The sequence below is a fragment of the Eretmochelys imbricata genome, chromosome 5 (assembly GCF_965152235.1).
Source record: "Eretmochelys imbricata isolate rEreImb1 chromosome 5, rEreImb1.hap1, whole genome shotgun sequence".
Classification (NCBI taxonomy): domain Eukaryota; kingdom Metazoa; phylum Chordata; order Testudines; family Cheloniidae; genus Eretmochelys; species Eretmochelys imbricata.
Window position 1 is genome coordinate 125,876,942 of NC_135576.1, and position 25,210 is coordinate 125,902,151.

The 25,210-nt window shown below is 44.9% G+C and overlaps 1 protein-coding gene across 1 annotated transcript in view; it reads right to left on the reverse strand.

Annotated features, from left to right (window-relative positions):
* LOC144264728 (cysteine-rich protein 1-like) overlaps positions 1 to 25,210 on the reverse strand; it is a 53,330-nt gene that overhangs the window by 2,039 nt on the left and 26,081 nt on the right. Inside the window, exons 2-3 of the mRNA XM_077816519.1 lie at positions 22,228 to 22,322; positions 3,944 to 3,998 (exon numbers count right to left, since the gene is read on the reverse strand). Coding sequence (XP_077672645.1) covers positions 3,944 to 3,998; positions 22,228 to 22,322 — 150 coding nt within the window. The remainder of the gene's footprint in view (positions 1 to 3,943; positions 3,999 to 22,227; positions 22,323 to 25,210) is intronic.

The following is a 25,210-nucleotide window of genomic DNA, read 5'->3' on the forward strand; positions in this document are numbered from 1 at the left end:
TGTCCCAAGTGATCAGTTCACAAACAACACATAGTCTGAAAATGTTTTGTGTAAACTCTTCTATGAATAACCATATAAAGAACGGTTTAAAAGGGGCTTAGGCCTTTTCTACACCTACAAGTTGTACTGTTTTGAATCCGCCAGTATAATTAAAGTAGTACAACCCCCTAACGGGGATGTCATTGTGCTGTTCTAAATGTGCTTATAGTAGTACAATTAATTCCCACGCAGGAAGCGGAATAAAATATGCTGGTATGAGGCACCTTTGGACCATTATAACAACATCCGCAACAGGGGCTGAAGTGATATTGGTAAAAAAAATAAATAAAAAATCACTCTCTTAACCGGCATAATCATGTTGGTACAAAACCTGTGGGTAGGCCAAGCATAGGCCCATAAAGAACAGTTCAGTGTACACTGTAAGCTCTTCAAGGCAGGGAGCATCTACTGCTCTGTTTGTACAGCACCTAGCACAATGGGACCCCACTCTTGGATGGCCTTTAGGCACTGCTGTAATAAATGTGGTTATTAATAAGAATAATTGGTTGTACAACCAATGGGTGAATTTGTTTCTCGTGGCAAACAGATCTATCCCAATCTACAAAACTTCGGCTATTCTTGTCCTGTGTCCTTTTTGAGACAGGCCTGGCAGCCATGCAGTAGTTTTGTGATATGTGAAACACCTCCAGATTCATTTTGACTTGAGGCTTCCACTTCTGGACATGAAAGGCTAGTGCACTACCCAGCCTGCCATCGACATTCTCTGAACATAATGCAATTTTACAATTTCTTTTTGGATCAGAGGTCGAATGCAAACCTTGGGCTTGATTCTCATTTCACCAGTCTACATGCACTCGCATGGAAAGGAGGCTCTGTCCTGGGGTTTAGGAAATGTGGATCAGTTCCTGCCTTTATTTCAGATATCCTTTGTGACCTTGGGCAAATCACTCAGTTTCTTGGTGCCTCAACTGGGCTTCCACAAAGTATCCTTTTCTCTCACCCGTTGTCTGTCTTGTCTATTTAGACTGTAAGCTCTTGTCTTTTACTGTGTGTATGTGGAGCACCTCGCACTAGGAGGCTGTGATGTTGGCTAGGGCCTCCATGCCCTGCTGTGAATAATAGTAATAAATAACTGACTTCACGGAATTTGCTCCTGGTTTACACTGGTGTAAATGTAATCAGAATCAGAACCTCTGCTGCTGCTTTGCAGGGGAAGGCTGGCCTTGTTGTTAAGCTTGTTGCCTAGGTCCCTTGAGTCCTGGGTTCAGTTCTTGCTCTCCCACAGGCTTCCAGTGTGACCTTAGACAAGTCACTTCATTTCTCTGTGCCTCAGTTCTGCATCTGTGTAATAACAATTCCCTCCCTCACGGAGTGGTGCTGAGATAGTAGCGAGGAGCCCAGACACTCTGTCTAGCAGGGCAATATGGAAAGAGCTGGGAGAAACATTTCGGGCAAATAGAAATTTTGCCAAAAAATGCATTGGGGGCAGAGCGTGTCTCCAAAACTGTTTGCGAACTTGCATCAGCTTTGCCTAATCATTTCCGCCAAAAACACCCAGAAACCATTTTTTCCTAAAAAGAACATTTTGTTTAGACCTTTTTCATTTCAAAATGGCATTTCGTTTTCACATTTGGCCAGTTTAAATAAAAAAGATGAAAACCACCTCAAAAGAGCCACATTGAAACACAACACTAAAAATAAGCATCACCGTCATCATAGTTTCAAATCGACTAAAATGGTGTGGTTGTTTCAAAACAAAATTTTTATTTTTTTAGAGGTTTTTCAATTTGATAAAAATTTGAGGGAAAGTGATTTTGTTTCAAATCGAACTGGATTTTGAGGGAGGATTTTCTGGCTTGGCCCCTGAACCAAAAAATCCATTATTCACTTAGCTCTGAACATGAATGCCTATGCTGGAGCTGGATTTCAGAACCTGGCCTATGTCCTGGGTAGGAAACTCTGCTATGATCAGGATCTGAGTTTGAGTGCTAGCTGGGAATGGAGCTTTGGCCATGCACAGGTCCACACTTCTGAAAGGCATTCTCCTCTTTTAAATGCAAAACAGTCTGCACAAAATTCATGGTGCTTCATCAGATGGACATCAGGGCGAAAGTAACAGGAAAAGCTCCAATCATTTTTCTTAGATAACTGTCACCTTGTATAATTCTTCCTAGCATGGGAGTGAAGGCCTCACGCACCAGTGGGAATGGAAACCCATGTGCATTATAAACTGTTCCTCTGGAGTTGGACTAGACCTCACTGACTGAGGAGCAGGCACGGACATCTTGAGGTAGAATGAGTAGCTCCTTCGGGCTCATCTCTCTCCTCTCTTTCACCGATGCTACATGAGAATGAAAGGAGCTTTGGACTCTATCCAAGTGGATGCAAATCAAGCCAGTCTGCAGTTTCTTGATGAGTTTGTTTGCTTGAGTGTTTGTTTGAGTGTCAGCTACATCTAGGTTGACCAGATGTCCCAATTTTATAAGGACAGTCCCGATATTTGGGGCTTTTTCCGATATAGGTGCCTATTACCCCACACGCCCCGTCCCGATTTTTCAAACTTGCTATCTGGTCACCCTAGCTACGTCCCATTGTTTTGTGAATATCCCCGACATCAGCCAGGGAAGACGGAAGTGAGGGTAAAACAGCAATAATAATAATAAGGATGCCCTTAGCATTTATTACATATAATACTTGCCTGATCCTTCTCTTGCTGTAGATCAGGAGTAACTACACGGCAGCACAATGCAGTTATGACACTGTAAAACTGGTGCGAGACGCAAATCCAGTGCCATGTGTTAGAAATGCAGTACAATCATTAATTGCAGATTGAGTCCTCCCAACACTGGAATAGGGTTTCTTCAGGTGAGTAAGGGTTTGCAGGACTGGGCCCTCTGTGAGTGAGGGATTATTACCCCCATTATAGAGATGGGGAAACTGAGGCAGAGAGATGAAGTGATTTTTCCCAAGGCCACACATATTTATTATTATGTGTATTATGGTAGCAACTAAAGGCCAGTGCCCTGTTGTCCTAAGTGCCATACAAACATATAACAAAGAGACAGTCTCTAGCTGGAGAGCAAAGATTAAAACTCACAAACGCCTAAGACCTAACTTTCCACTCATTCCTTTAGGCCATGCTACTTCCAACAGCCCCCTCTGTTGTGTTCTTTCTTCATGCCCTAGAAACATTTGCTAAGAATATGTGTCTCAGAAAGGCATAATGAAACTGGAAGATGTCAAAGCAACATTAAATATTATTAAGGATACGATTCTGTTGTGGAGGTCATGGATTCTGTGACTTTCTGGAACCTCCATGATTTCTTCTGGAGTAGCTTCGAGCCCTGGAGCTGCCAGAGCAGCAGCTGCTGGAGCAGCTGATCGGTGACCAGCCCCAGGGCCGCCAAACAGCTGACTGGCAGCCAGCCCTGGGCCACCGGAGCAGTGGCTGAGGTTGGGTTAGCCCCCTGGAGCTGGAGCAGCTGCAAGCCCCTGGCAGAGCTCTGTTTGTCTTCCCCCCGCAGGGTATTTTCAGTCAAAGTCAGGGACAGGTTGCGGGCTAGCGTGAATTTTTGTTTATTGCCCGTGACCTGTCCCTGATTTTGACTAAAAATACTGTGACAGAATCTTAACCTTAAATATTATTGATTGCATTTTCAAAGGGGCTTCAATCCAATATCTAAATTTGCACTTGCAAATTTGCCTGCATAAATTATTTGCACTTCAGCTTGGGATTTCTGTGCACAAATGAGGTTGTTGACTGTCTAACTCTTATTTGCTCCCACGAATGTTATTTATTTGGGAAAATTCATTCTTGTTCCATGCACAAATGACTTTTCCTGGAAAACAGAGGGCACAGATTTAGAGGCTGCTTTTAAAAAGCAGTCCGTTGAATTACAGGATTACAGTGAAGGGTGATCTAGTGAGTAAGCAAGGATGTTACCTCTTGGTCCAAAGTGCTGCAGGTAGCAGTGATTGCAATAGGGTTTGTCATCATACTGTGAAAGAAGAACAGCAAGGTTTAGTGACAACTAAGGACTAGTTCTAGGGACTAGGTTTTTCCTACACACTGTAAACCCCTGAAGCACCACTTGTGATAATATCTTGTATATTGTTTCAGAGTCTTCCTTCCAGTTTGTCTCTGAGTATTCACAGTGTAGGTGTGGATTTATAAAGCCCTGCATGGCTTAGCACTTCTGCACTAAGAAACCATCGTTCATTCCTTGTTTTACTTCCTGTCACAAATGTGGTCAGGCTCCCCTATTGGCCGCCCACTAGCTTAAGAACATAAGAACGGTCATACTGGACCAGACCAATGTCTTCCAACGGTGGCTAATGCCAGGTGTCCCAGAGGGAATGAACAGAACAGGCAATCATCAAGTGATCCATCCGGTCACCCATTCCCAGTGTCTGGCAAACAGCTTGCTGTGAGGAATCCAACTGCTGGAGCCCTGGATGTTTTAAGCTTCCCTGGGCCTCTGTAGGCTGCCATATTGGTTCCTCTCTTGGTCTTTCTCGCAAATTCATTGGATGCTGACTCTGTCTCTTACCTTGTCATGGAAATGGAGCCCCTCAGCCCACCTGCCTTAGACCCCAAGGTCCAGCACTGACCCCTAAGGTACCCCAGTAGCTTAAACACTGCCTCTCCCAGAACTCCCCCCAAAGGTCTGAGCCTGCTGCGTTACAGTTTAACTCCCTCAGGAGGCGTGTGGTAGGTGTTGCACCCAGACACTATGCACAAAATTCCAACACATTATTGCTCTTTAGTTAATCACATAAACACACAGACACATACAAAAATAATAAACTCTACACACATTTCCCTTCTCCGGCTTATTCTTCCTTGGGGAGTCCTGGGGGACCACCTATGTTCTGGTAGGTAAGAAGGCAGGCAGCATTCCCCATTCTCCCCCACCCACCTCATCTGGGTCCTACTGCAGCTTCTCTCATCTTTACCTCATGGCAAATGGCCAAAGAGAGAGCAAATAGAACAGCTTATGCCCTTTATACTCTCCTTTGTCTCCTCTGTCAGGTGACTCCCTGGTCAGCCTCAACAGGTGACCCCAGAGCCCTGGGAGCCAGTCTGTTGTTTAGAGCGATTCCATTTTAATGGCTGAGCACTCAAGTCAACAACCCTCTCGTTATCCCTTGACCACCAGGAATTCTAGTCCAACACGGAGGTAGCAGGATCACCAAGAAGGTAAAGAGCCCCACATCCAAATGGAGCCTGCAGCCTAGCAAAGAGAGTTCATACAGGGAGTTCATAATCCCACACAGAACTCATAAACTGTACAGACAGATTCCCCCACCCGTCACACATCCACACTTGAGATCTACTGGGATGTTCAAGCTTAGAACCCCCACGTTTAATGGTGGGGGAGAGAATGGTGACAGGATGTTTCCATTTAAGGACTCTCAGCTCTAGAATTCACTTTGCTCTTTGGTGTTGTCAGATGTTGGCTGCATGTTCCCTCTGTGTGCTGCACCAGATAGCTGAGGCAGCAGACCTCGATCATACTGCCCAAGAAAACCACAGACCCGTTTCAATAGCGAAGGCGCCCAGCCAGGTTTATTGCTGACAAAGCACGGTCCTAGCTCCCCAGATCAACATCTACGTTACTCTAGCACATGTGTGCCCATGACAGTGGACCACCTCAGTCAGTGGCAGGACTTTCCACTGCCCCGCTAGGCTGACTAGATACACTCCCTCTGAGACGCCTCTTTATACACCAGTACAAACAAGTGACATATCGCCCCTCTGATGTGGTTAGCTACTGCCCCCTGACGTGGGTTGTTCTACCCATTACCTTGTACCTGTTGGTTTGATCAAAACATCTCTAATCCATCACACTGTCATCCTGACCTTATCACTAATAGGGGGTCAGTGTATCCTTGTATCATCTTCGGGGAGTGTGTTTGTACCATACTTGGTATCGGAGTGTTCTGCTACCACCCTTCTGGAATGTGTCCTGTGCCCAGCACTTCTCAGGAATGTGTGTGGTTTTTGCAATACCAGCCCTATTCTTGCCAGGTTCTGTGAGCCTGCTCACAGCCTGTCTCTTGCTAACTTTGCTTTATATTAGCAAGGCTTGACCACTACTTTAGTTCAGGCCTCTGATACAAGGCCTCATGTCTCAGGCTCTCTGTCTACTACACTTGGGTCAGAGACCTTCCAGTCATGGTGCAAGAATCAGCTGTTTATCTGGGCCTTCATAGAGGAGGCAGACTGAGCAGGTAAGGCATGATTATTTGTATTTGTGGAAGGGTGTTGATTTGGGCATCTATTTGGGTTATTTATGTCTCTATTGGAATGTAACAGTAAAATATACCTAGAGACTGTGACAGGTGCTTGTGGCAGGGGGCAAGGGGCACTACTTGATCACTTGCAAACAAATTGCAGTTTCTTTTTTCGTCCCTTTCCACAGGTGTTCAGGGGAGGATAAGGAGGCAGGGCTCAAGACTGCAGGCCACTCAGCTATTCCTGTGACATCGTGGGAGGATACATGTAGTGGGAATGTTATCACCTATTTAGGCAGGACAGAGTGGGCAGCAGATACTATTACCTGCTTTAGAGTTGCCATCAGTTCAAAGCACAGGACCTGGAGGGCTTCTGGATCAGTGTTCTCACTGATGAGCCACAAGGTGGGAGATAGGTGGGAGTTTGTTACAGACATTGAGAGCAGGATAAGCAGCTCTTTAAACATCTATTTGCAATGTACAGAAAGAATAAACATTGTCATTGGGGAGTTCAGTCGGGGGGACATATGCAGGAAGTTTGAAGCTGCCACTATTTAAACATCCTTTGAGTTTCTTAAAACTATAGATGATGATTTCTAAGTGTATTATATCCAAGTAGGAGTACTTCTATATTAGACCTTATTCTGACAGATAAAGAAGAATTGATCATGTAGCTAAGAATTAGTGGTTGCCTGAGAGCAAGTACTCATGACCTAATTACATTTGTTATGTTCAAAGAGGATATAGTCCTGACCATTAATATATATACTTGGCATTTTAACAGGGCAATTTTTCTGATGCTGGAAACAATTACGATCAAAATTGATTGGAAGAAAAAAAATTTAAAAATGGATAACTGGGAGTGTTTAAGAAAGCTTTACTAAATATCTAAATAAACCACAGTCCTGCAACCCTAAAAGAAGTCTTATTCACATAAAATATCATCCTGGTTAAGAAAGGAAGTGAAATCAGCTATAAAAAATAAAGTACAATATATAACAAATTGAAAAAGAGGGAAGTTGTAATGACTATAAATTAGCAATTATGAAATTCAGACAATTGATAATGGAAGCTAAAGGTATCAGTGAAAAAGGTATGGACATAAATTGAGAACAAAGGAATTTCTAGAAATAACAGAGGTTCTTTACTAGACAGATATGGTAAAATTGTCAATAATTCTGGAGAAAAAGCAGAAGTGTTGAATAATTTTTGTTGTGCATTTGGAAAGAAGCTGTATGATGTAGCCACATGTTAGAGGAATATTGAAATACTTTTTGTTCCAACAATAACTAGGCAAGTTGTTATAAAGTAACTCCTAAAGTTAAACATCTTTAAATCTGCAGGATCAGATAACTGGCACCCGTGAGTTTTAAAAGAATTGGCTGGCAGATGCTCTGAACCATTGATGTTGCTTTTTAAAATATCTTGGAATACTGGGGAAAAAATAATGTTGTGCCAATATTTTAAAAGGATAAACAGGATGACCTATGTAACTATAGGCCAGTTAGCTTGACATTGAATCATGGAATATGGAATCATGGGCAAACTCAGACTGGAAATAAGGCATAATTTTAAGTGAGAGTAATTAGCCATTGTTACAATTTACCAACATTTTTATCAATGATCTGGAAAACAACATAAAATCATGAGTGATAAAGTTTGCAGATGACATCAAAATTGGGGGAATGGTAAATAATGAAGAGGATAGGTCTCTGATACAGAATTGCCTGGGAAGCTGGGCACAAGCAAACAATATGCCTTTTAATATGGCTAAATGTAAATGTATATACATGGGAAAAAAGAACGTAGGCCATACTTACATGACGGGGGACTCTATCTTGGGGTGCAGTGACTCTGAAAAGATTTGGTGGTCGTGGTGGACAAGCACCTGAATATGAGCTCCTAGTGCAACACTGTGGCCGAAAGAGCTAATATGATTCTTGGCTGCATAAACAAGGGATTCTCAAGTAGGAGCAGAGAAATTATTTTCCCCCTTGTATTTGGCACTCTTGCAATCTCTGCTGGAACATTGTGTCCAGTTCTGGACCTTTGATGACCAGAACCTGGGAGTGGAAGACAGGGGTGGATCACTCCATAATTGCTCTTTTCTTTACATTCCCCCGACGCTTAGATACAGGCCACCATGGGAGATATAATAATTGGCAAGATGGACCATGATCTGACCTAGTATGGCAGATCTTATGTTCCAGCATGATCCAACGGCTGGAAGTTGAAGCTAGGCAAATAAGGTGTACATTTTTAACAGTCAGGGTAATTAACCACTGGAACAACTTACCAAGGATCATGATGGATTATCCATCACTGGCAATTTTTAAACCAAGATGGGATGTTTTTCTAAAAGATCTGCTCTAGGAATTATTTTGGGGTAGTTTTGTGGCCTGTATTATACAGCAGGTCAGACTAGAGGATCACAGGGTCCCTTCTGGCTTTGAAATCTGTGAATCTATGAAAAAAGATGTTGACAAATTGGAAAGGGTTTGGATAAGAGCTACAAGAATGATTCGAGGTCTGGAAAACCTGCCTTACAATGAGTAACTAAAGAAGTTCAGTCTATTCAACTTATCCTAGACAAGTTTAAGAGCTGGCTTGATGGTGATCTACAAATACTTAAATGGGAAAGGCATTTCTAACTGCAGATGGCTCTAGAGGAAAAAGATTACATAATGTCTGGAAGCTAGAAATAAGGTGCAAATTTTTAACAGTGAGTAGATTTAAGCATTGAAACAGCTCTCCTAAGGTTGTAGTGGATTCTTTATCACTTAAGGTCAGTAAATCAAAATTGGATGTCTTTTTCTGAAACATATGATGTTGTGCAGCCAGCAGTCTTGAGCTTCATGCAGGGATCACAGGCCTGTGCCATGCAGGAGATCAGACTTGATTATCATTAATGGACCCTTTTGGCCTTAAAAGGCATGAATCTTAGAAAGATTGCTATTTCCCTCTCTCTGGATGCCTGCTGAGTCTCTCCACCTGCTTACAGAGAGAGTTAACTCAATGTAAATATGTAATTATCTGTATCTTACAGCTTTCATTCAGTTTTGCCAAACAAATTATATGTAGGTAAGTTTCACACTATCCAGTGAGGAATTGTAGTCACCTTTGCAATGAGATGTGACAAACGTCTCATGAAAACAGCAACACAAAGAACAGTTCAGGACAGAAAGTGAAGACTACCTTATCCAACCAAAACTGCAGAGGGAATCTAAGGAGTTAGACTATAATTACCCATCTTTGAATTTGGACATGACATCAGAGTTCATTTCCCTACTCCTGTTTTAAAGTCCCATGGCACCTTTGATGACCATAAGTGGTACCAATCCTGTTTTTGAGTCTCATCTGAAAGACAGCACCTCATTCAGACCCAAGAGTGCTACCTGCTGTCCCACTGATAACACTTCCTGCAACACTTAGCTGCCCCATCCAAGGCCTGAGCTGGGCCAATGCTACTTAGCTGTCAGAGGTAATGGATTTACAGCACCAGGTTGTATAGCCACAAATATTTCTTCACTCCTCGTGCAATAGGTAGCAGGCCAGCTGAGGCAGTTTAGTGGTAATGGGGAAGAAGCTGTGATTTTCACTATTGTGTTAGAAACCTGGATTGGGAGCAGGCACCACTCAGAGTAGGGGAGACATAAAGACTCTCACAAATTACACTTTAACAGGTAGGAGGGATATATTATAATTCACTTAAACAGATACTGTCAGGTTTAAAATCCTTATTAAAGAAAACCCAAAGACTGTTCGTGTGTTACCAATGTTTCTTTGTTATTCAAATGGAAAGAATGTTTTCACCACAGGTGCCAGCTTCCTCCTTGTCTCAGGGGTGCTAAACCCCTGTGCCACCCCAGACCCCACCCACACCCCACCCCTTCCCCCAAGCCCACACCTCTGCTCCTCCTCTTCCTGCCTCTGCTCTGCCCCGCCCCGCCTCTTCCCACCCAGTGCTGCCCCCGCCCTTGAGCGTGCCCCATCCCCACTCCTCTCCCTCCTCTCCAGCGCCTCCTCCACGGCATGGAACAGCTGATCATGGCGGCCAGAAGGCGCTGGGAGGGAGGCGGAGGAGTTGATCAGCAGGGCCACCGGCAGGCAGGAGGTTCTGTGTGGGGACAAGGAGGAGGAGCTGACTGCCAGTGGATGCTAACCACCCACTAAATTTTTCAGTGGGTGCTCCAGGACTTACGGTTTTCACCATGAATCTCTTTATTTACATTTCTGTATAACCTGTGAAACTAGACTCTAGAGAGAGACAAGGTGGATGAGGTAATATCTTTTGTTGGTGAGAGAGACAAGCTTTTGAGCTCCACACAGAGCTCCTCTTCAGGTCTGGGAGGTACGCAGCGTGTCACAGCTAAATACAAGGGAGATCAGGTAGTTAAGCATAAGGAGTTAACACATATTGCGAGAAACAATTCTAAATGAAGTGGGCAATTGCTGCAGTCATAGGAATAATATGCCAACCTCTTCATGGGCCACCTGGAGGAAGAATTTCTAGAAAAATGCTGCATGAAATCAATGATACACCGGAGATACATCAATGATTATATTCACCGTCTCCACAAATGACCAAATCTCCCTCCTAGAGTGCCCCCCCAACTTCAACAACCACCAACCATCCATCAAACTCTCTCAAGAACATTCCCACACCCGCCTCACCTTCCTGAAAAACACGATCAGCTTCAACAATGGAGCCCTAGAACCAGATATAAGGAAATCCACAAATCATCACGCTTACCTCCACAAGTTCAGCATCGACCCCAAATACACCAAGAAATTTGTTATCTCTAGCCAGGCCCTCAGATACCATAGAATATGCTCCGAGGAGAATATTCAGGATACACACCTTAACACACCTAAAACTGCTTTCACCAAAAAAGGACTCTTCACCAGAGAAGTAGATTGCATCATGGAATGGGCCACCCTAATTCCCTGAGATAATCTGCTTCAATACAGAACAAAAAAACACCCCAATGAGCCCAAACCCCTAAGTGTCACATACTAACCCACACTGGAAGCCATGCATGGTATCATCAAACCATTACAACCCATACTTGATGGGGACCACATCCTGAAAGAAATCTTTCCTGTCTTCCATCTTCTGGCCTTCCAACCCCCAGCTCCCAAACTTGCCAAACTCCTCATCAGAAGCAAACTCCACACAGACCAGGATACACCAACTGGAAGCGGCAGCAGACCCTGCCAGAACAAATTCAAAACCTGAAGCCATATCTCCATTGCTATTATGATCAGTAACCCCTACAACACACCTTTCAAGAACCATGGGTCCTACACATGCCTATCACAAACATGGTGTACCTCATCCAGTGCATCAAATGTCCCAACAACCATTATGTGGATGAAATCAGACAGACAATCACTACGCTTTCGAATGAACTCACACAGCAAAATTGTAAAAGACAAAACCATCCAATCACCCATGGGTGAACACTTTTCACAAAGTGATCACTTTATATCTGACCTCTCAGTCTTTGTCCTCAAAGGAAACCTGCATAACACCTTTAAATGATGAGCATAGGACTTACTGCGGTACAACTAAGTCATTCAGGGGTGTGAAAAATCCTCACTCCTGACTAACATACTTATAACAACCCTAACCCCCCTGTATAGACAGTGCTATGTCGGTGGGAGAGCTTCTTCCACCGACATAGCTCCCTCCTCTCACAGAGGTGGAGTTAGTAAGAGCTCTCTCCCATCAGCTTAGAGAGTCTTCATCAGATGTGCTACAGGGATGCAGCTGCATCGGTGCAGCTGTGCCAATATACCTTTCTAGTGTAGACCTGCCCTAACTCTCCCTTGTCCTATGACTGCGGATGTGTTAATTTCCTATTCGATTTTGAAAGGTTTCTTGCAACAGGTGTTAACTCCTTATGCTTAACAAATTGTTCCACCTTTTATTGAGCTGTGACACTCTGATTCCCCTTCCCAGACCTGAAGAAGAGCTCTGTAGAGCTCAAAAGCTTGTCTCTCTCACCAACAGAAGTTATTCCAGTAAAAGATGTTACCTCATCCGCCTTGTCTCTCTGATATCCTGGGACCAACATGATGATAACAACACTGCAAACTAGATCCTAGTCCGTTTCCCTTGCTTTATTGCACTTCTCTTAGGTGCATGACGCTTCAGTGTTTGGATTGCAAACAGTACATGGGAAATTTTTAAATGCAAAAAACGTGTTGCATTGAGCGGTTTTTAAAAAAAAAATATTTAATGAGAACAGGTAGACAATGTTTTTTATAATTTTCAATCAGAATCTAACTGTTGGGCCTAAACTTTCTGCTAATAGAAGATTATTTCAGTTTATGAATTAGACGTATGGAGTTAGTCCTTGCTAACTACTCCACTTTGTAGGAGAGACACTTCTCATTAGAGATTTTTCAGTTTGCTTCCCTGCCTCCCAAAAACTGCACTGAGGCCAAAGCATTTCAGTGCGGGCTGAAGGCATGTATTATTCCTCCCCCAAATGTTCCTGTTAATGGTATTTAAGTGCTGGCATTGATATGGGTGTACTCAGACAGAGTAAAACACAGAGCTGCTACAGGTGAGTTCAGGGTGAAAGCAGAGAAACTGACTGAAGGGCTGGGAAGGGGAGTGGCATAGAGGGAACTCAGCAAGAGGGTTGTTTTTGTTATGGTCTGACAAAAAAACGCAAGCAAAGTTTAACATTTAAAATAAAAGCGGCAAAGAGTCCTGTGGCACCTTATAGACTAACAGACGTATTGGAGCATGAGCTTTCGTGGGTGCATGCGACGAAGTGGATATTGACCCACGAAAGCTCATGCTCCAGTACGTCTGTTAGTCTATAAGGTGCCCACAGGACTCTTTGCTGCTTTTACAGATCCAGACTAACACGGCTACCCCTCTGATATTTAAAATAAAGTATCATGAGCATTGCTTTGTGCCATAGATCTCTTTTAGCTTCTCATTTCAGCTCAATATTAGCTGATTGCAGTGGACAGATCTGATGATAGTGCAGGTACCTGCCATCCCGACCTCTGGCAAGCCAGCCCACCTCTAACTTTCCTTTATCAATGTGGCTCTCTACTTTGGGAGACGGAAAAAAATCCCAAACCCCAGAGGAATTAAAGTTGTTGGGACCTTATCTAAAGTAATCGAAGTGGATGGAAAGACTGACTTTGAATCCATCCCTGACTTAAGGCAAAATCCTATTTGTCTCACTTATCCTGTGTGTAATCCCATTGACTGCAATGGGACAAGTGCCATCGGCAAGACGTGGAGCATTAGACCTTGAGAATTCAGCGTTCGGATCCTGTGTCAACATCTTCCTGAGATCCAGCTATCTTTGAGCTGCCCATGTACCCCAGAATTTAATTTCCCACCTCCCATCATTTCCACTTCAATCATTTCAAGGGTACACCTTTGTAATCACCCACCCACATGCAGAACTCCCAAGCGTCAACGGTTGTGCACATTGTCTTCTTCAGTTATTCTTATTTGTAAAACAGGAGCACCCGTGGACGTGAGCTGAAATCAGAGCCCTGTAGCGATAGGAGCTGTACACATGCTCAGTCCCTGCCCAAAAACGCTTACATTCTAAACAGGCCAGGCAGACAAAGGAAGTACAGTATCTGCACCCCCATTTTAGATGTGGGGAGCTCAGGCCCAAGGAGATTGACTGACACCTCTGAGATCACACAAGAGATCTCCAGTAGAACTGGAATTGTTCTATCCTGGGGTACATAAACTCCAGGCTGAAATCTAGGCTGTTAACTAGCACGGGGTACAGGTTATTACTGAGATATAGCAACACAAGGATGGGCCTACATAGTGGTGGTACAGCAAACCTGCATTCTGATTGGCTGAGCCAACTCCACTCCTGTAAAACAACAGATAGACATATACTCATAAGAAAAGGATAAGGATTGCCCTCCAACCAGCTGGTCACAGTATGTGTCTCAGCAGCCCATGGAAATGGAACCCAGAGCAGAGAGGTCAAGTCCTGCTTAAAATGGGTTCAGGAATAATGTGTGCGCTCGATTCAAACAAGCAGCATCTAGAGCTTTGCGAGCCATGGCATCTGGATGTGGACAGTATGCTTTTAAGACCTGGACCATTTTGCATGGAGTTCAAAAGCAGGCTGGCCAGCTGGAAGCAGCTGCAGCTGGAGTTGGTTGGAGACTGCACCTAGGAATGAGTTAGGGTTGGATGGAGCTTGTAACTAATGGACCTTCTCATTGGGCTGACGTGATCCATTTTCTCATTATGTGCTTCTTATCTGGTTAAAGTCGTGGGGCCAGAGCCTCCACTGGTGCAAGCTGCTGTAGCTCTATTGAAGTTACTGGTGCTACACTGATGTACGGGAGCCAAGGGTCTGATTCTAGCCCCTTGTGGTTCGCTTGAATGGCATGCTTGGCTTGTTGGATTTGAGGAGACATAGCAGGCCAGTATTTTTGTTCTGTGTTTGTACAGTGCCTTGCACATTGGGGTCCCGATCCATGGCTGGGGCCTAGATGCTACCACAGCATGGATAATTAATAATAGTATAATATTGTGGGTTGGGTTATACCTCATTTAACCTGTTGGGTGTGGCTGCCACCCCTCATTTCAGATATTTGTAAGAGACAGTTAAGCAGCTCCTGCCTAAAACAAAGGCATATGTAAGTCTGCCCAGGAATTAGAACTGTGTGGGCTGAGGGCTTTGCTGAGCATTGTTTGTGGGTGAGGATATGTGTGGGAGGGGAGAATCGGGAGAGAGAAAGACAGCACCACAGAAGCAGAAGGAGCAGGAAGACAGTAAGAGAAGGCTGGTAATGTGGTTCTGAGAGAGAGCTAGTAGAAAGCTTTTTAGGCAGAGTGCTGGCTGGAAAGGAAGGCTTGGAACAGCAAGCAAGGAAACTGGCTCCTGCTATTTGATTCCTGCAGTGTTCAGGCAAACAGGACTTTACACATAATCTTTGTAAATAAACAGGATTGCATCAAAGACAATACCTGGCTCTGTCACCAGTTTCTCCCCCTAACTGGAACAGCCCGTGACACCCTGTATTTAGCTAATTGCTCAGGTCAAAGGGAATAACAGGAACAAAACCCAGCTGGCGGGGGGTTAGTTTAAACATCACTACCTAGTATTTCCCTTCAGTTCCTGACAGTGAACTGAAATTAAAACGAATGGCTGGATTTTCTTCTGTTCACCCCATATTGACACCTAGCAAATATGGAGAAAGGAAACACCCAGTGTGTCAGGGAACTTCCTTAGCAAACAAATCCCAAGAGCCTGGGGGGTCTTTATGATCAGTGCTGCTGAGATTTCCCACCTTTAGGAGCATTAGGTCTTGTCATGAGCTCAAAGGATACTGTACAATATTTCTGCCTGGCATTTTCCATTCTTCCCACACTGTGTGGGGGGCTTTGGGGGCACTCAGAGTATGTCACCGACCAGACATTTTGAATCTCGCTCATTATCTATTGCTGAAAAACCCCTCTAATGCCCCCCCCACACACACACACTTGTGAACTCCGAGACTCGCCTTTCCCCAGCGCTTTAATTAACTAGTGATAAATAACACCACTGCCGCGAATGCTGCACTACAGCCAGGTGATTAAATGGCGGGGTCTGAAAAAACTCAACTTCTGCTTTTAAGCAAATTCATACTGTATTAGAGGGAGTACGGGGAATGCTGGTTACATGATGAAATCAACTGAGCCAGAGGCCAACATTTGCCAGGAAATACTGACTGTCGGGATAAGCAGTCACTTTAAATCAATCCACTAGTAAAAGGAGCTTCCCACAGATGCTGTGGGGATGGGATGCGCATATTCAGGGAAGCAGCTTCGCTTCCAGAATAGGTGGGTGTCTGCTATTTCTGGTCTAATCCTGGCTATGAGGCTAGCGAGTTAAACAGCCAGTCTCTCCCTCTGGAGACCTGGATTCAAAGCTGATTTACAGCAGATCCATGAGTCAGAGCTTTCGGAAATGAAAAGGGACCTTCTCAGATTGCCTAATTAAAGCCCCTGCTTCCAGGTTAGAGATGTCTAGTGACTGTGCCATAGCAAGCTACCTTATTCGACACTTCGTTTCGCTGGCTGACTGACTTTAACATCAGTTACTTCTGCTATCTCCCTTTATCCTTTTAACTTCAGCACCTTGCTCCTTAGTTTAATCCCAGTGTCCCCTAAGAATAGTTACTTGTGTTCTTCTGTATTGAGCTGCCTTTAGGAATGTGCCGGTACCTCGCTGCCTTTTTAAGTATCATAGAATCATAGAATATCAGGGTTGGAAGGGAACTCAGGAGGTCATCTAGTCCAACCCTCTGCTTAAAGCAGGACCTAATCCCCAACTAAATCATCCCAGCCAGGGCTTTGTCAAGCTTGACCTTAAAAACCTCTAAGGAAGGAGGTTCCACCACCTCCCTAGGTAACGCATTCCAGTGTTTCACCACCCTCCTAGTGAAAAAGTTTTTCCTAATATCCAACCTAAACCTCCCCCACTGCAACTTGAGACCATTACTCCTTGTTCTGTCATCAGCTACCACTGAGAACAGTCTAGATCCATCCTCTTTGGAACCCCCTTTCAGGTAGTTGAAAGCAGCTATCAAATCCCCCCTCATTCTTCTCTTCCACAGACTAAACAATCCCAGTTCCCTCAGCCTCTCCTTGTAAGTCATGCGTTCCAGTCCCCTAATCATTTTTGTTGCCCTCCGCTGGACTCTTTCCAATTTTTCCACATCTTTCTTGTAGTGTGGGGCCCAAAACTGGACACAGTACTCCAGATGAGGCCTCACCAATGTCAAATAGAGGGGAACGATCACGTCCCTCGATCTGCTGGCAATGCCCCTACCTATACATCCCAAAATGCCATTGGCCTTCTTGGCAACAAGGGCACACTGTTGACTCATATCCAGCTTCTCGTCCACTGTCACCCCTAGGTCCTTTTCCGCAGAACTGCTGCCTAGCCATTCGGTCCCTAGTCTGTAGCGGTGCATTGGATTCTTCCGTCCTAAGTGCAGAACTCTGCACTTGTACTTGTTGAACCTCATCAGATTTCTTTTGGCCCAATCCTCCAATTTGTCTAGGGCCCTCTGTATCCTATCCCTACCCTCCAGCATATCTACCTCTCCTCCCAGTTTAGTGTCATCTGCAAACTAGCTGAGAGTGCAATCCACACTATCCTGCAGATCATTTATGAAGATATTGAACAAAACCGGCCCCAGGACCAACCCTTGGGGCACTCCACTTGATACTGGCTGCCAACTAGACATAGAGCCATTGCTCACTACCCGTTGAGCCCGACAATCTAGCCAACTTTCAATCTACCTTATGGTCCATTCATCCAACCGATACTTCTTTAACTTGCTGGCAAGAATACTGTGGGAGACCGTTTCAAAAGCTTTGCTAAAGTCAAGGAACAACACGTCCACCGCTTTCCCCTCATCCACAGAGCCAGTTATCTCATCATAGAAGGCAATTAGATTAGTCAGGCATGACTTGCCCTTGGTGAATCCATGCTGATTGTTCCTGATCACTTTCCTCTCCTCTAAGTGCTTCAGAATTGATTCCTTGAGGACCTGCTGCATGATTTTTCCAGGGACTGAAGTGAGGCTGACTGGCATGTAGTTCCCAGGATCCTCCTTCTTCCCTTTTTTAAAGATGGGCACTACATTAGCCTTTTTCCAGTTGTCCGGGACTTCCCCCAATCGCCATGAGTTTTCAAAGATAATGGCCAATGGCTCTGCAATCACATCTGCCAACTCCTTTAGCACTCTCGGATGCAGCGCGTCCGGCCCCATGGACTTGTGCTCGTCCAGCTTTTCTAAATAGTCCCGAACCACTTCTTTCTCCACAGAGGGCTGGTCACCTCCTCCCCATGCTGTGCTGCCCAGTGCAGTAGTCTGGGAGCTGATCTTGTTCGTGAAGACAGAGGCAAAAAAAGCATTGAGTACATTAGCTTTTTCCACCTCCTCTGTCACTAGGTTGCCTCCCTCATTCAGTAAGGGGCCCACACTTTCCTTGACTTTCTTCTTGTTGCTAACATACCTGAAGAAACCCTTCTTGTTACTTTTAACATCTCTTGCTAGCTGCAACTCCAGGTGTGATTTGGCCTTCCTGATTTCACTCCTGTATGCCCAAGCAATATTTTTATACTCTTCCCTAGTCATTTGTCCAATCTTCCACTTCTTGTAAGCTTCTTTTTTGTGTTTAAGATCAGCAATTATTTCACTGTGAAGCCAAGCTGGTCACCTGCCATATTTACTATTCTTTCTACAGATCGGGATGGTTTGTCCCTGTAACCTCAATAAGGATTCTTTAAAATACAGCCAGTTCTCCTGGACTCCTTTCCCCCTCATGTTATTCTCCCAGGGGATCCTGCCTCTCAGTTCCCTGAGGGAGTCAAAGTCTGCTTTTCTGAAGTCCAGGGTCCATATTCTGCTGCTCTCCTTTCTTTCCTGTGTCAGAATCCTGAACTCGACCATCTTATGGTCACTGCCTCCCAGGTTCCCATCCACTTTTGCTTCCCCTACTAATTCTTCCTGGTTTGTGAGCAACAGGTCAAAAAGAGCTCTGCCCCTAGTTGGTTCCTCCAGCACTTGCACCAGGAAATTGTCCCCTACACTTTCCAAAAACTTCCTGGATTGTCTGTGCACCGCTGTATTGCTCTTTCAGCAGATATCAGGGTGATTGAAATCTCCCATGAGAACCAGGCCCTGCGATCTAGTAACTTCCGTGAGTTGCCGGAAGAAAGCCTCATCCACCTCATCCCTCTGGTCCGGTGGTCTGTAGCAGACTCCCACCACGACATCACCCTTGTTGCTCACACTTCTAAACTTAATCCAGAGACACTCAGCTTTTTCTGCAGTTTCATACTTGAGCTCTGAGCAGTCATACTGCTCCCTTACATACAGTGCAACTCCCCCACCTTTTCTGCCCTGCCTGTCCTTCCTGAACAGTTTATATCCATCCATGACAGTACTCCAGTCATGTGAGTTATCCCACCAAGTCTCTGTTACTCCAATCACATCATAATTCCTTGACTGTGCCAGGACTTCCAGTTCTCCCTGCTTGTTTCCCAGGCTTCTTGCATTTGTGTATAGGCACTTGAGATAACTCGCTGATCATCCCTCTTTCTCAGTATCAGACAGGAGCCCTGCTCTCTTGCACGCTCCTGCTTGTGCTTCCTCCCAGTATCCCACTTCCCCACTTACTTCAGGGCTTTGGTCTCTTTCCCCCGGTGAACCTAGTTTAAAGCCCTCCTCACTAAGTTAGCCATCCTGCTTGCGAAGATGCTCTTCCCTCTCTTCGTTAGGTGGAGCCCATCTCTGCCTAGCACTCCTCCTTCTTGGAACACCATCCCATGGTCAAAGAATCGAAAGCCTTCTCTCCGACACCACCTGCGTAGCCATTCGTTGACTTCCATGATTCCACAAGTAGTTTTTAGGTTAAACAAACCAGTTCCTTCCATCTCTCCTAGTAGAGACTCAAGACTCATTTTCGTTGCTCTTCTTTGAACCCTCTCTTTTTTGGTATCTTTTTTGAAGCTTGGACAGAACTACACAGAGAGAATTCCAGATGAAAAGAAGATAGGTAACTTATCCTTAGAGCTGGTCAAAAGTCAGAATTTCCCTCCATGGCAAATTCCAACATTTTGACATTTCCTTTCATTGAGAAATGTTCACATTTCCCGTGAAACAATTTTTTTTGGGGGGGGACTTGTTTAGGGCCAATCAAAACATTTTGTTTCAATAAAATCTAATCCACAAGGGGTCCAGGACCATGGTCCGAGGCTCTTAGGCTGATTTTGGCATTTTAAAAAGTGCATAATATACAGGTGCCAGAACAGCTGAGTGAGGAGTAGGTCTGGGCTCAGCCAATTGTTACTGTCCTCGAGAAGGGGGAAAGCAGGCTGGGGATTGTTCTTCATTAGGCTGTTTTAGGGGAGGGGTGACGTACATATCACCTTAGACACAAGAAGTTCACATGAGACAGACACAGAACAGGCTCCCACCAGCTTCCCACTTCTGCCTAGTCAGCAAGCAGAATTTGGTTCTGATCACGTGTTAAGGGGAATGCACTGGCTGAGCTGCCCAGGTTACTGTGTGTTAGTGACAACGTCGTCCCAATGCCTTCCCCTTACCCAGACCATCACCACAGCCCTTTGGGTAAGAACCTGAAAGATCTCTTGGCCTTTCTGATTCATGAACTTGCAGAAAGCGAGGAAGGGCTGTGCCAAGCCAGGCAGGTCTGTGGCAGCATGCACTGCCATCTTTGTTTGTCTCAGTGATTGGCGATTTAAAGAGTGTGGCAGTAGGGCTGATTCTGATTTTAGAGAAGAGGAGCCTATGGTTGGGCATGTTGCAGACTCAGAAACTGCATGCAGATTCATGACAGCTCTTGGGTGTCTTGTATAAATCAGATCCTGTATGCAGAATCTGTCACGGGGCAGTACTGCAGGCAAAGAAAGAGCAGCTGTCTCTGGCTACCCTGAGATATCATCCACCGCAGATGTGGGCAGGTGCATGCAGGCATGGGCAGGCTGTGCTGCATGCCCACAGAGACTCGCTCCTGCACACCCCTGCCTGAACTGGGTCTTGGAAGCAGGGACACATTAAGGCATAGGCAGCCTGGGGCTCCAGCTCCTGGAATCATGTGATGACATCTGAATCCTAGTATTAATTTAAAAATTTTTTCTAGCCCTGATGGATAGTAAGAAGAGCTTGAAACTGTGGCCTGAGACTGCAGAGAGCCTGAGACAATTGCTCTGAGAGAGGAAACTGCCCCGGTAATCTCAAAGGATTATTTATTTTGAAATCCACTGCTCTTGGGACCCCTGCTGATCCCCCTCTACTCGAGAAGTGGCGGTATCTTTGAAAATACGGCCCCAGCTGTCTAAATCCCTTTTGAAAGAGGGACTTAGGCTCTGAAATCATTTAGTGGCTAGCTCTACTTGGCCAGCCAACCAGTTACACAAAGCTCCTTTCCATTTCTCCCCACCTCCCGCATTTGAGGAACACCTCAACCCTCTCCAAAAACCCATCCCATCGATTTTGCAGCATCCCTAAAGTGTCATTGACTTTGGGTTAGACTAGGAAAATCTTCCCAAGAGTTCACTCCCTGATGCTCAGGGGCAGTCTTCAAAAGCAGGGCTCTCAGCTCTATTGCTTGAGGTACGTCAAACCACAGCTGTGCCGCGCTCCCCTCCCCTGGTGGTACTCACAGGCTGCCCCTTCAGATCCGAGTCTGTGTAGACCTGGGCAGGAAATGGTTTTCCCATCCCAGGAAAATTTTCACCTCCTGAATTGTGATGAAAATCGTGATCTCAAATTTTCCCACCTGTCAAGCCCCCAATTTTTTTTTATAATTCATCTAATTCAAAACATTTCATTTAAAGTTTGATTTTTTAAAATTGTTGTTAGCATAAATTTCTAACCAAAAAGTGTTTCTGAACTGGAATTTTTCATTCTGAAAATGTCGACACGAGTCGTGTGGACAATTTCAAAATTTCTTTTCTCCAGCCAATTTTTCAAGATGAGCAAGTCATCGAAACTTGGCCCCTGCCTGTGAACAGTTTTGGGTTGGACAAATTGGTATTTTCTGATGAAAAAACATTTTGCTGAAAAATTCCTGCCAGGCTCTACTAGTGTGTATGGTTCCATGTGCAACCTATCTCAACACACTCACCCCCGTCCACCTCCCCACACCGGCGTGTGACAGACACACGATAGTTTGTCTTTATCGCTGTGGCAAGCTGGATATTTTTAGTAAATGGTGGTGCTACCCTGGTGCTGTAATAGTTCTAATCTGTCTGCTGTTCTCAGTGCATGTCTACTTTCTACCAGCCTTTATCTCCCCAGCTATCACACTGAAAAAACTTCTAAGCGGATTGCATGCAGCCTTCATTGCATCCCAGTGCGAACCAGCCCTTTGAAATGGGATCAGGAGACAGATTATTGTGGTCATGCAGTAACTCATTGAGGCAGGCAGATAAGAGACAGTTCGTTTCCTACCTCTGCGTGCTGGCCGGGGCTGAGCTGCCGTTTGCACTGGTAACACTTCAGACAAAGGGGATGATAGTCTTTGCCTAGAGAACGCTTCCTCTCAGCTGTTAAGAGAAGAAAAAGGTATGAGTAATTATACTCCAAGCACCTCATTAATAGTGGAACATATGTGAAATGGGTCTTTGATCCGTGGAATTACTTGCCAAGGAAGAGGGAAGAGTGAGACTCTTTTTCTCAAATCAAAGCCATGGTAGAATCTTTAATACAGGGACAATTTGGCTTTTTCCTGTGAGTTGGTTTCAACAGCACTGCTGTGGCTCTGTCTTTTTGAAGTTTACTCTTTCTAAACTTTACACATTGGAAATTTCACACCTAACCAGGACGAAAATTGCCTTTCTTCTTCACTTCAATCAAATGTAGGGTTTGGGAGGGTTTGTTTGTTTTTTTTTTCATCTTTGGCAGGATTTCTGTCCCAGGTCACACATTGTTTAGTGTAGATGCTTTCTTGGTTTGTGTTTGAGCTGAGAATAAAAAGGCATGCAGGGAGACACATTATGCAGTCAGCTTGGGTACCTAGTTGTCTTATTATTATTTAGAATTTTACTCTGAGGCAATTATGTATTTCAATCTTGTGTCATAAAATTGCTAAAGGGAGAGAGCAGTGCTTATTAAGTCTCCATGCAGAATATGATCAAACACAGAGATAACACCTGACAGCTCAGGATCAGGCTGAATGCATGGCTTGATGCAAACATTCTTGTGGGAGTGGATCAAGAAAATCAGGACAACCCTATAGCCACATATTGCATTTCAGGAAACATACAAACGTGTTTTATTTATCTTCCCTTTGGAGCTGTCAGACAATTATTGGGCATTTATTTCCCTGGTATATTTTCCCTGTAGAGGGGCTTTGATCCTGGTACATTATAGTCATCTGTATAAGGCCACAAGGAACGCCAGCCAATAGTAATAATAAATATCTCACATTTGGAAGGCACCTTTTTATCCCTACAGATCTCACTGGGCTACGTAAACTGTGTTTCTCCCCATTTCTGAAATTCTCCCCACTCCATTAATTTAGCCAGCTCTGGGGAGGAATATAGTGTCTGTTTAACAGCACACAGCAACCTTACACAATGGTTACAGGAAGAAGACTGAAATGGCAGTGGGAAGTTAGATGGGCAGAATATTTGAGTTGGATTTAAATCGGGACACCAGGGTTAACATCTCTACCCCTGTGAAAAGGGCAATAGGAGCTTTACTCATCACAAGCACTGAGGGTTTCCATTTAAGAGATCGCTCAGTGAGTGGTTTCTCTAGCAACACAGTGGGGAGCTAGTTCAGTACTGATCCAGTGCCCGATTTTCAACTTGACAGCACTTTCTGCATAGTCAGTTTCCCCTGGTGTGTACTGTATGTGTGTGTTTCGCACCCCAAGAGGGGGAATGTGATTCTAAACCCACAAACGTTAGCAGGGAATTTGGGGGCAAGACCTAGAACAACTTGTACATCTTTCTTTAAAAAATGGCTGGATTTCAAGTTACTGGTGTCCCTTTAATGTCACAGGATAGATTTTGTCCTCTCTTACAGAGTGATACTAGTGACTCCTGTGAAGTCCAGGAGGAAAATTGCAGCTTTGGATCCAAATTCCCTTTAACTCTGGAAAAGGTTGGACTCTGATCCAAACCCCATGGCTCAGGCATGTTGGGCCAAAGCTGGAATCTGGATGGGACCAGAGTGGTAGCTTGAATTTGGTGAACTGTGGGTTCTAGATAGGAACCTGGTGACATGGGCCCATATCCAGCCAAAACCTGGAATAACTCTATTCCAGGGCCGCTGAATGCTGGCTAGGGAGCTTTATGGACCAACACAGAGGGGCAGAATTCCTGCGGAGCAGTAAGAATGCCCCAGCACATCCCCATTCCTCTGGCATGTCCCCACCGCTTTCCTCGGGCATGCCCCTGCTCAACCCTGGACCACGGCTCCTGCAGAGGCCACACAGTGCTGGTAATGATGAACTGGGCCCCTAGAGTTTAACTGATCCAAGTAGGGCTTGGAATTATTCAAACTCTCACAAGTGCAGGTGCTAACCTGGAGTCCTGACTAAGGCCAGGATGAAGTTTGGCACCAGTCATTTAAGAGTGTAACCTGAAACAGGGCTGCAGCCAGATGACAACAGAGGTCATGAGTGGTGCCCAGTCATTACATTGATCCCATTGGCAGCCCCTTAAAGCTCCTTCCTGGATGGTGCTAAATTAAGCCTGGGATGGGTTACATGTAATCCCTGCATTTTCTAGCCTGACCAGTTTTTATTTCTGATTCCCATTGGGTTGGTGCACTGAGAGGGGAGAAGGAACAATCTTCACGCAAACAATCTCCTCGCACGTTGCTCTTCTCCACTGGTCGCATGTCAAATTGGTCACATTGGTGATGTGTCCACTCAAGAGGATTAGTGCAGATCGGGGCTTAGCAAGAGGGCCCCCGCCTGTCTCTCTCTCACTTCAATCCCTGGGCAGGCCCCAGGTGAGTTCCACCAGCACAGTTTATTTCAGTCATTCTGGCTCTCGCATCTCCTGAGCACTGGCATTGGAGGTGGCTGTGACGGGTGCAGAAACCCACCCGTTCCAATATGGGAAGGGTGGATTCCTAACCCTGCAGATTTGCCCATGACAACCACATGGGCAGTAGCAGGTATATCAGTTCTGAAGCACTTCTGATTTCCCTTGTAGTAATATCCCACGGTCACCTTCGTAATACCCTGCAGTTACCGTACCTCTAGTACCGTAATTAATAAAGTATCATGGGTCCCAATCCCCACTTTAACTACTTCCCATTAAAGCAGAAGCTACAGGATTCATCAGGCTCAAATTGCGTGGTGCCTAAATTAGAAGCCACTGTTAAGAAAGTGCATTGTAAGTCATTGCAAGCCAACAAACGCGCTCCGCCAGCAGTGGCTATCTTTGGAGAGGGATGGACAGGGGCATACGTGTTT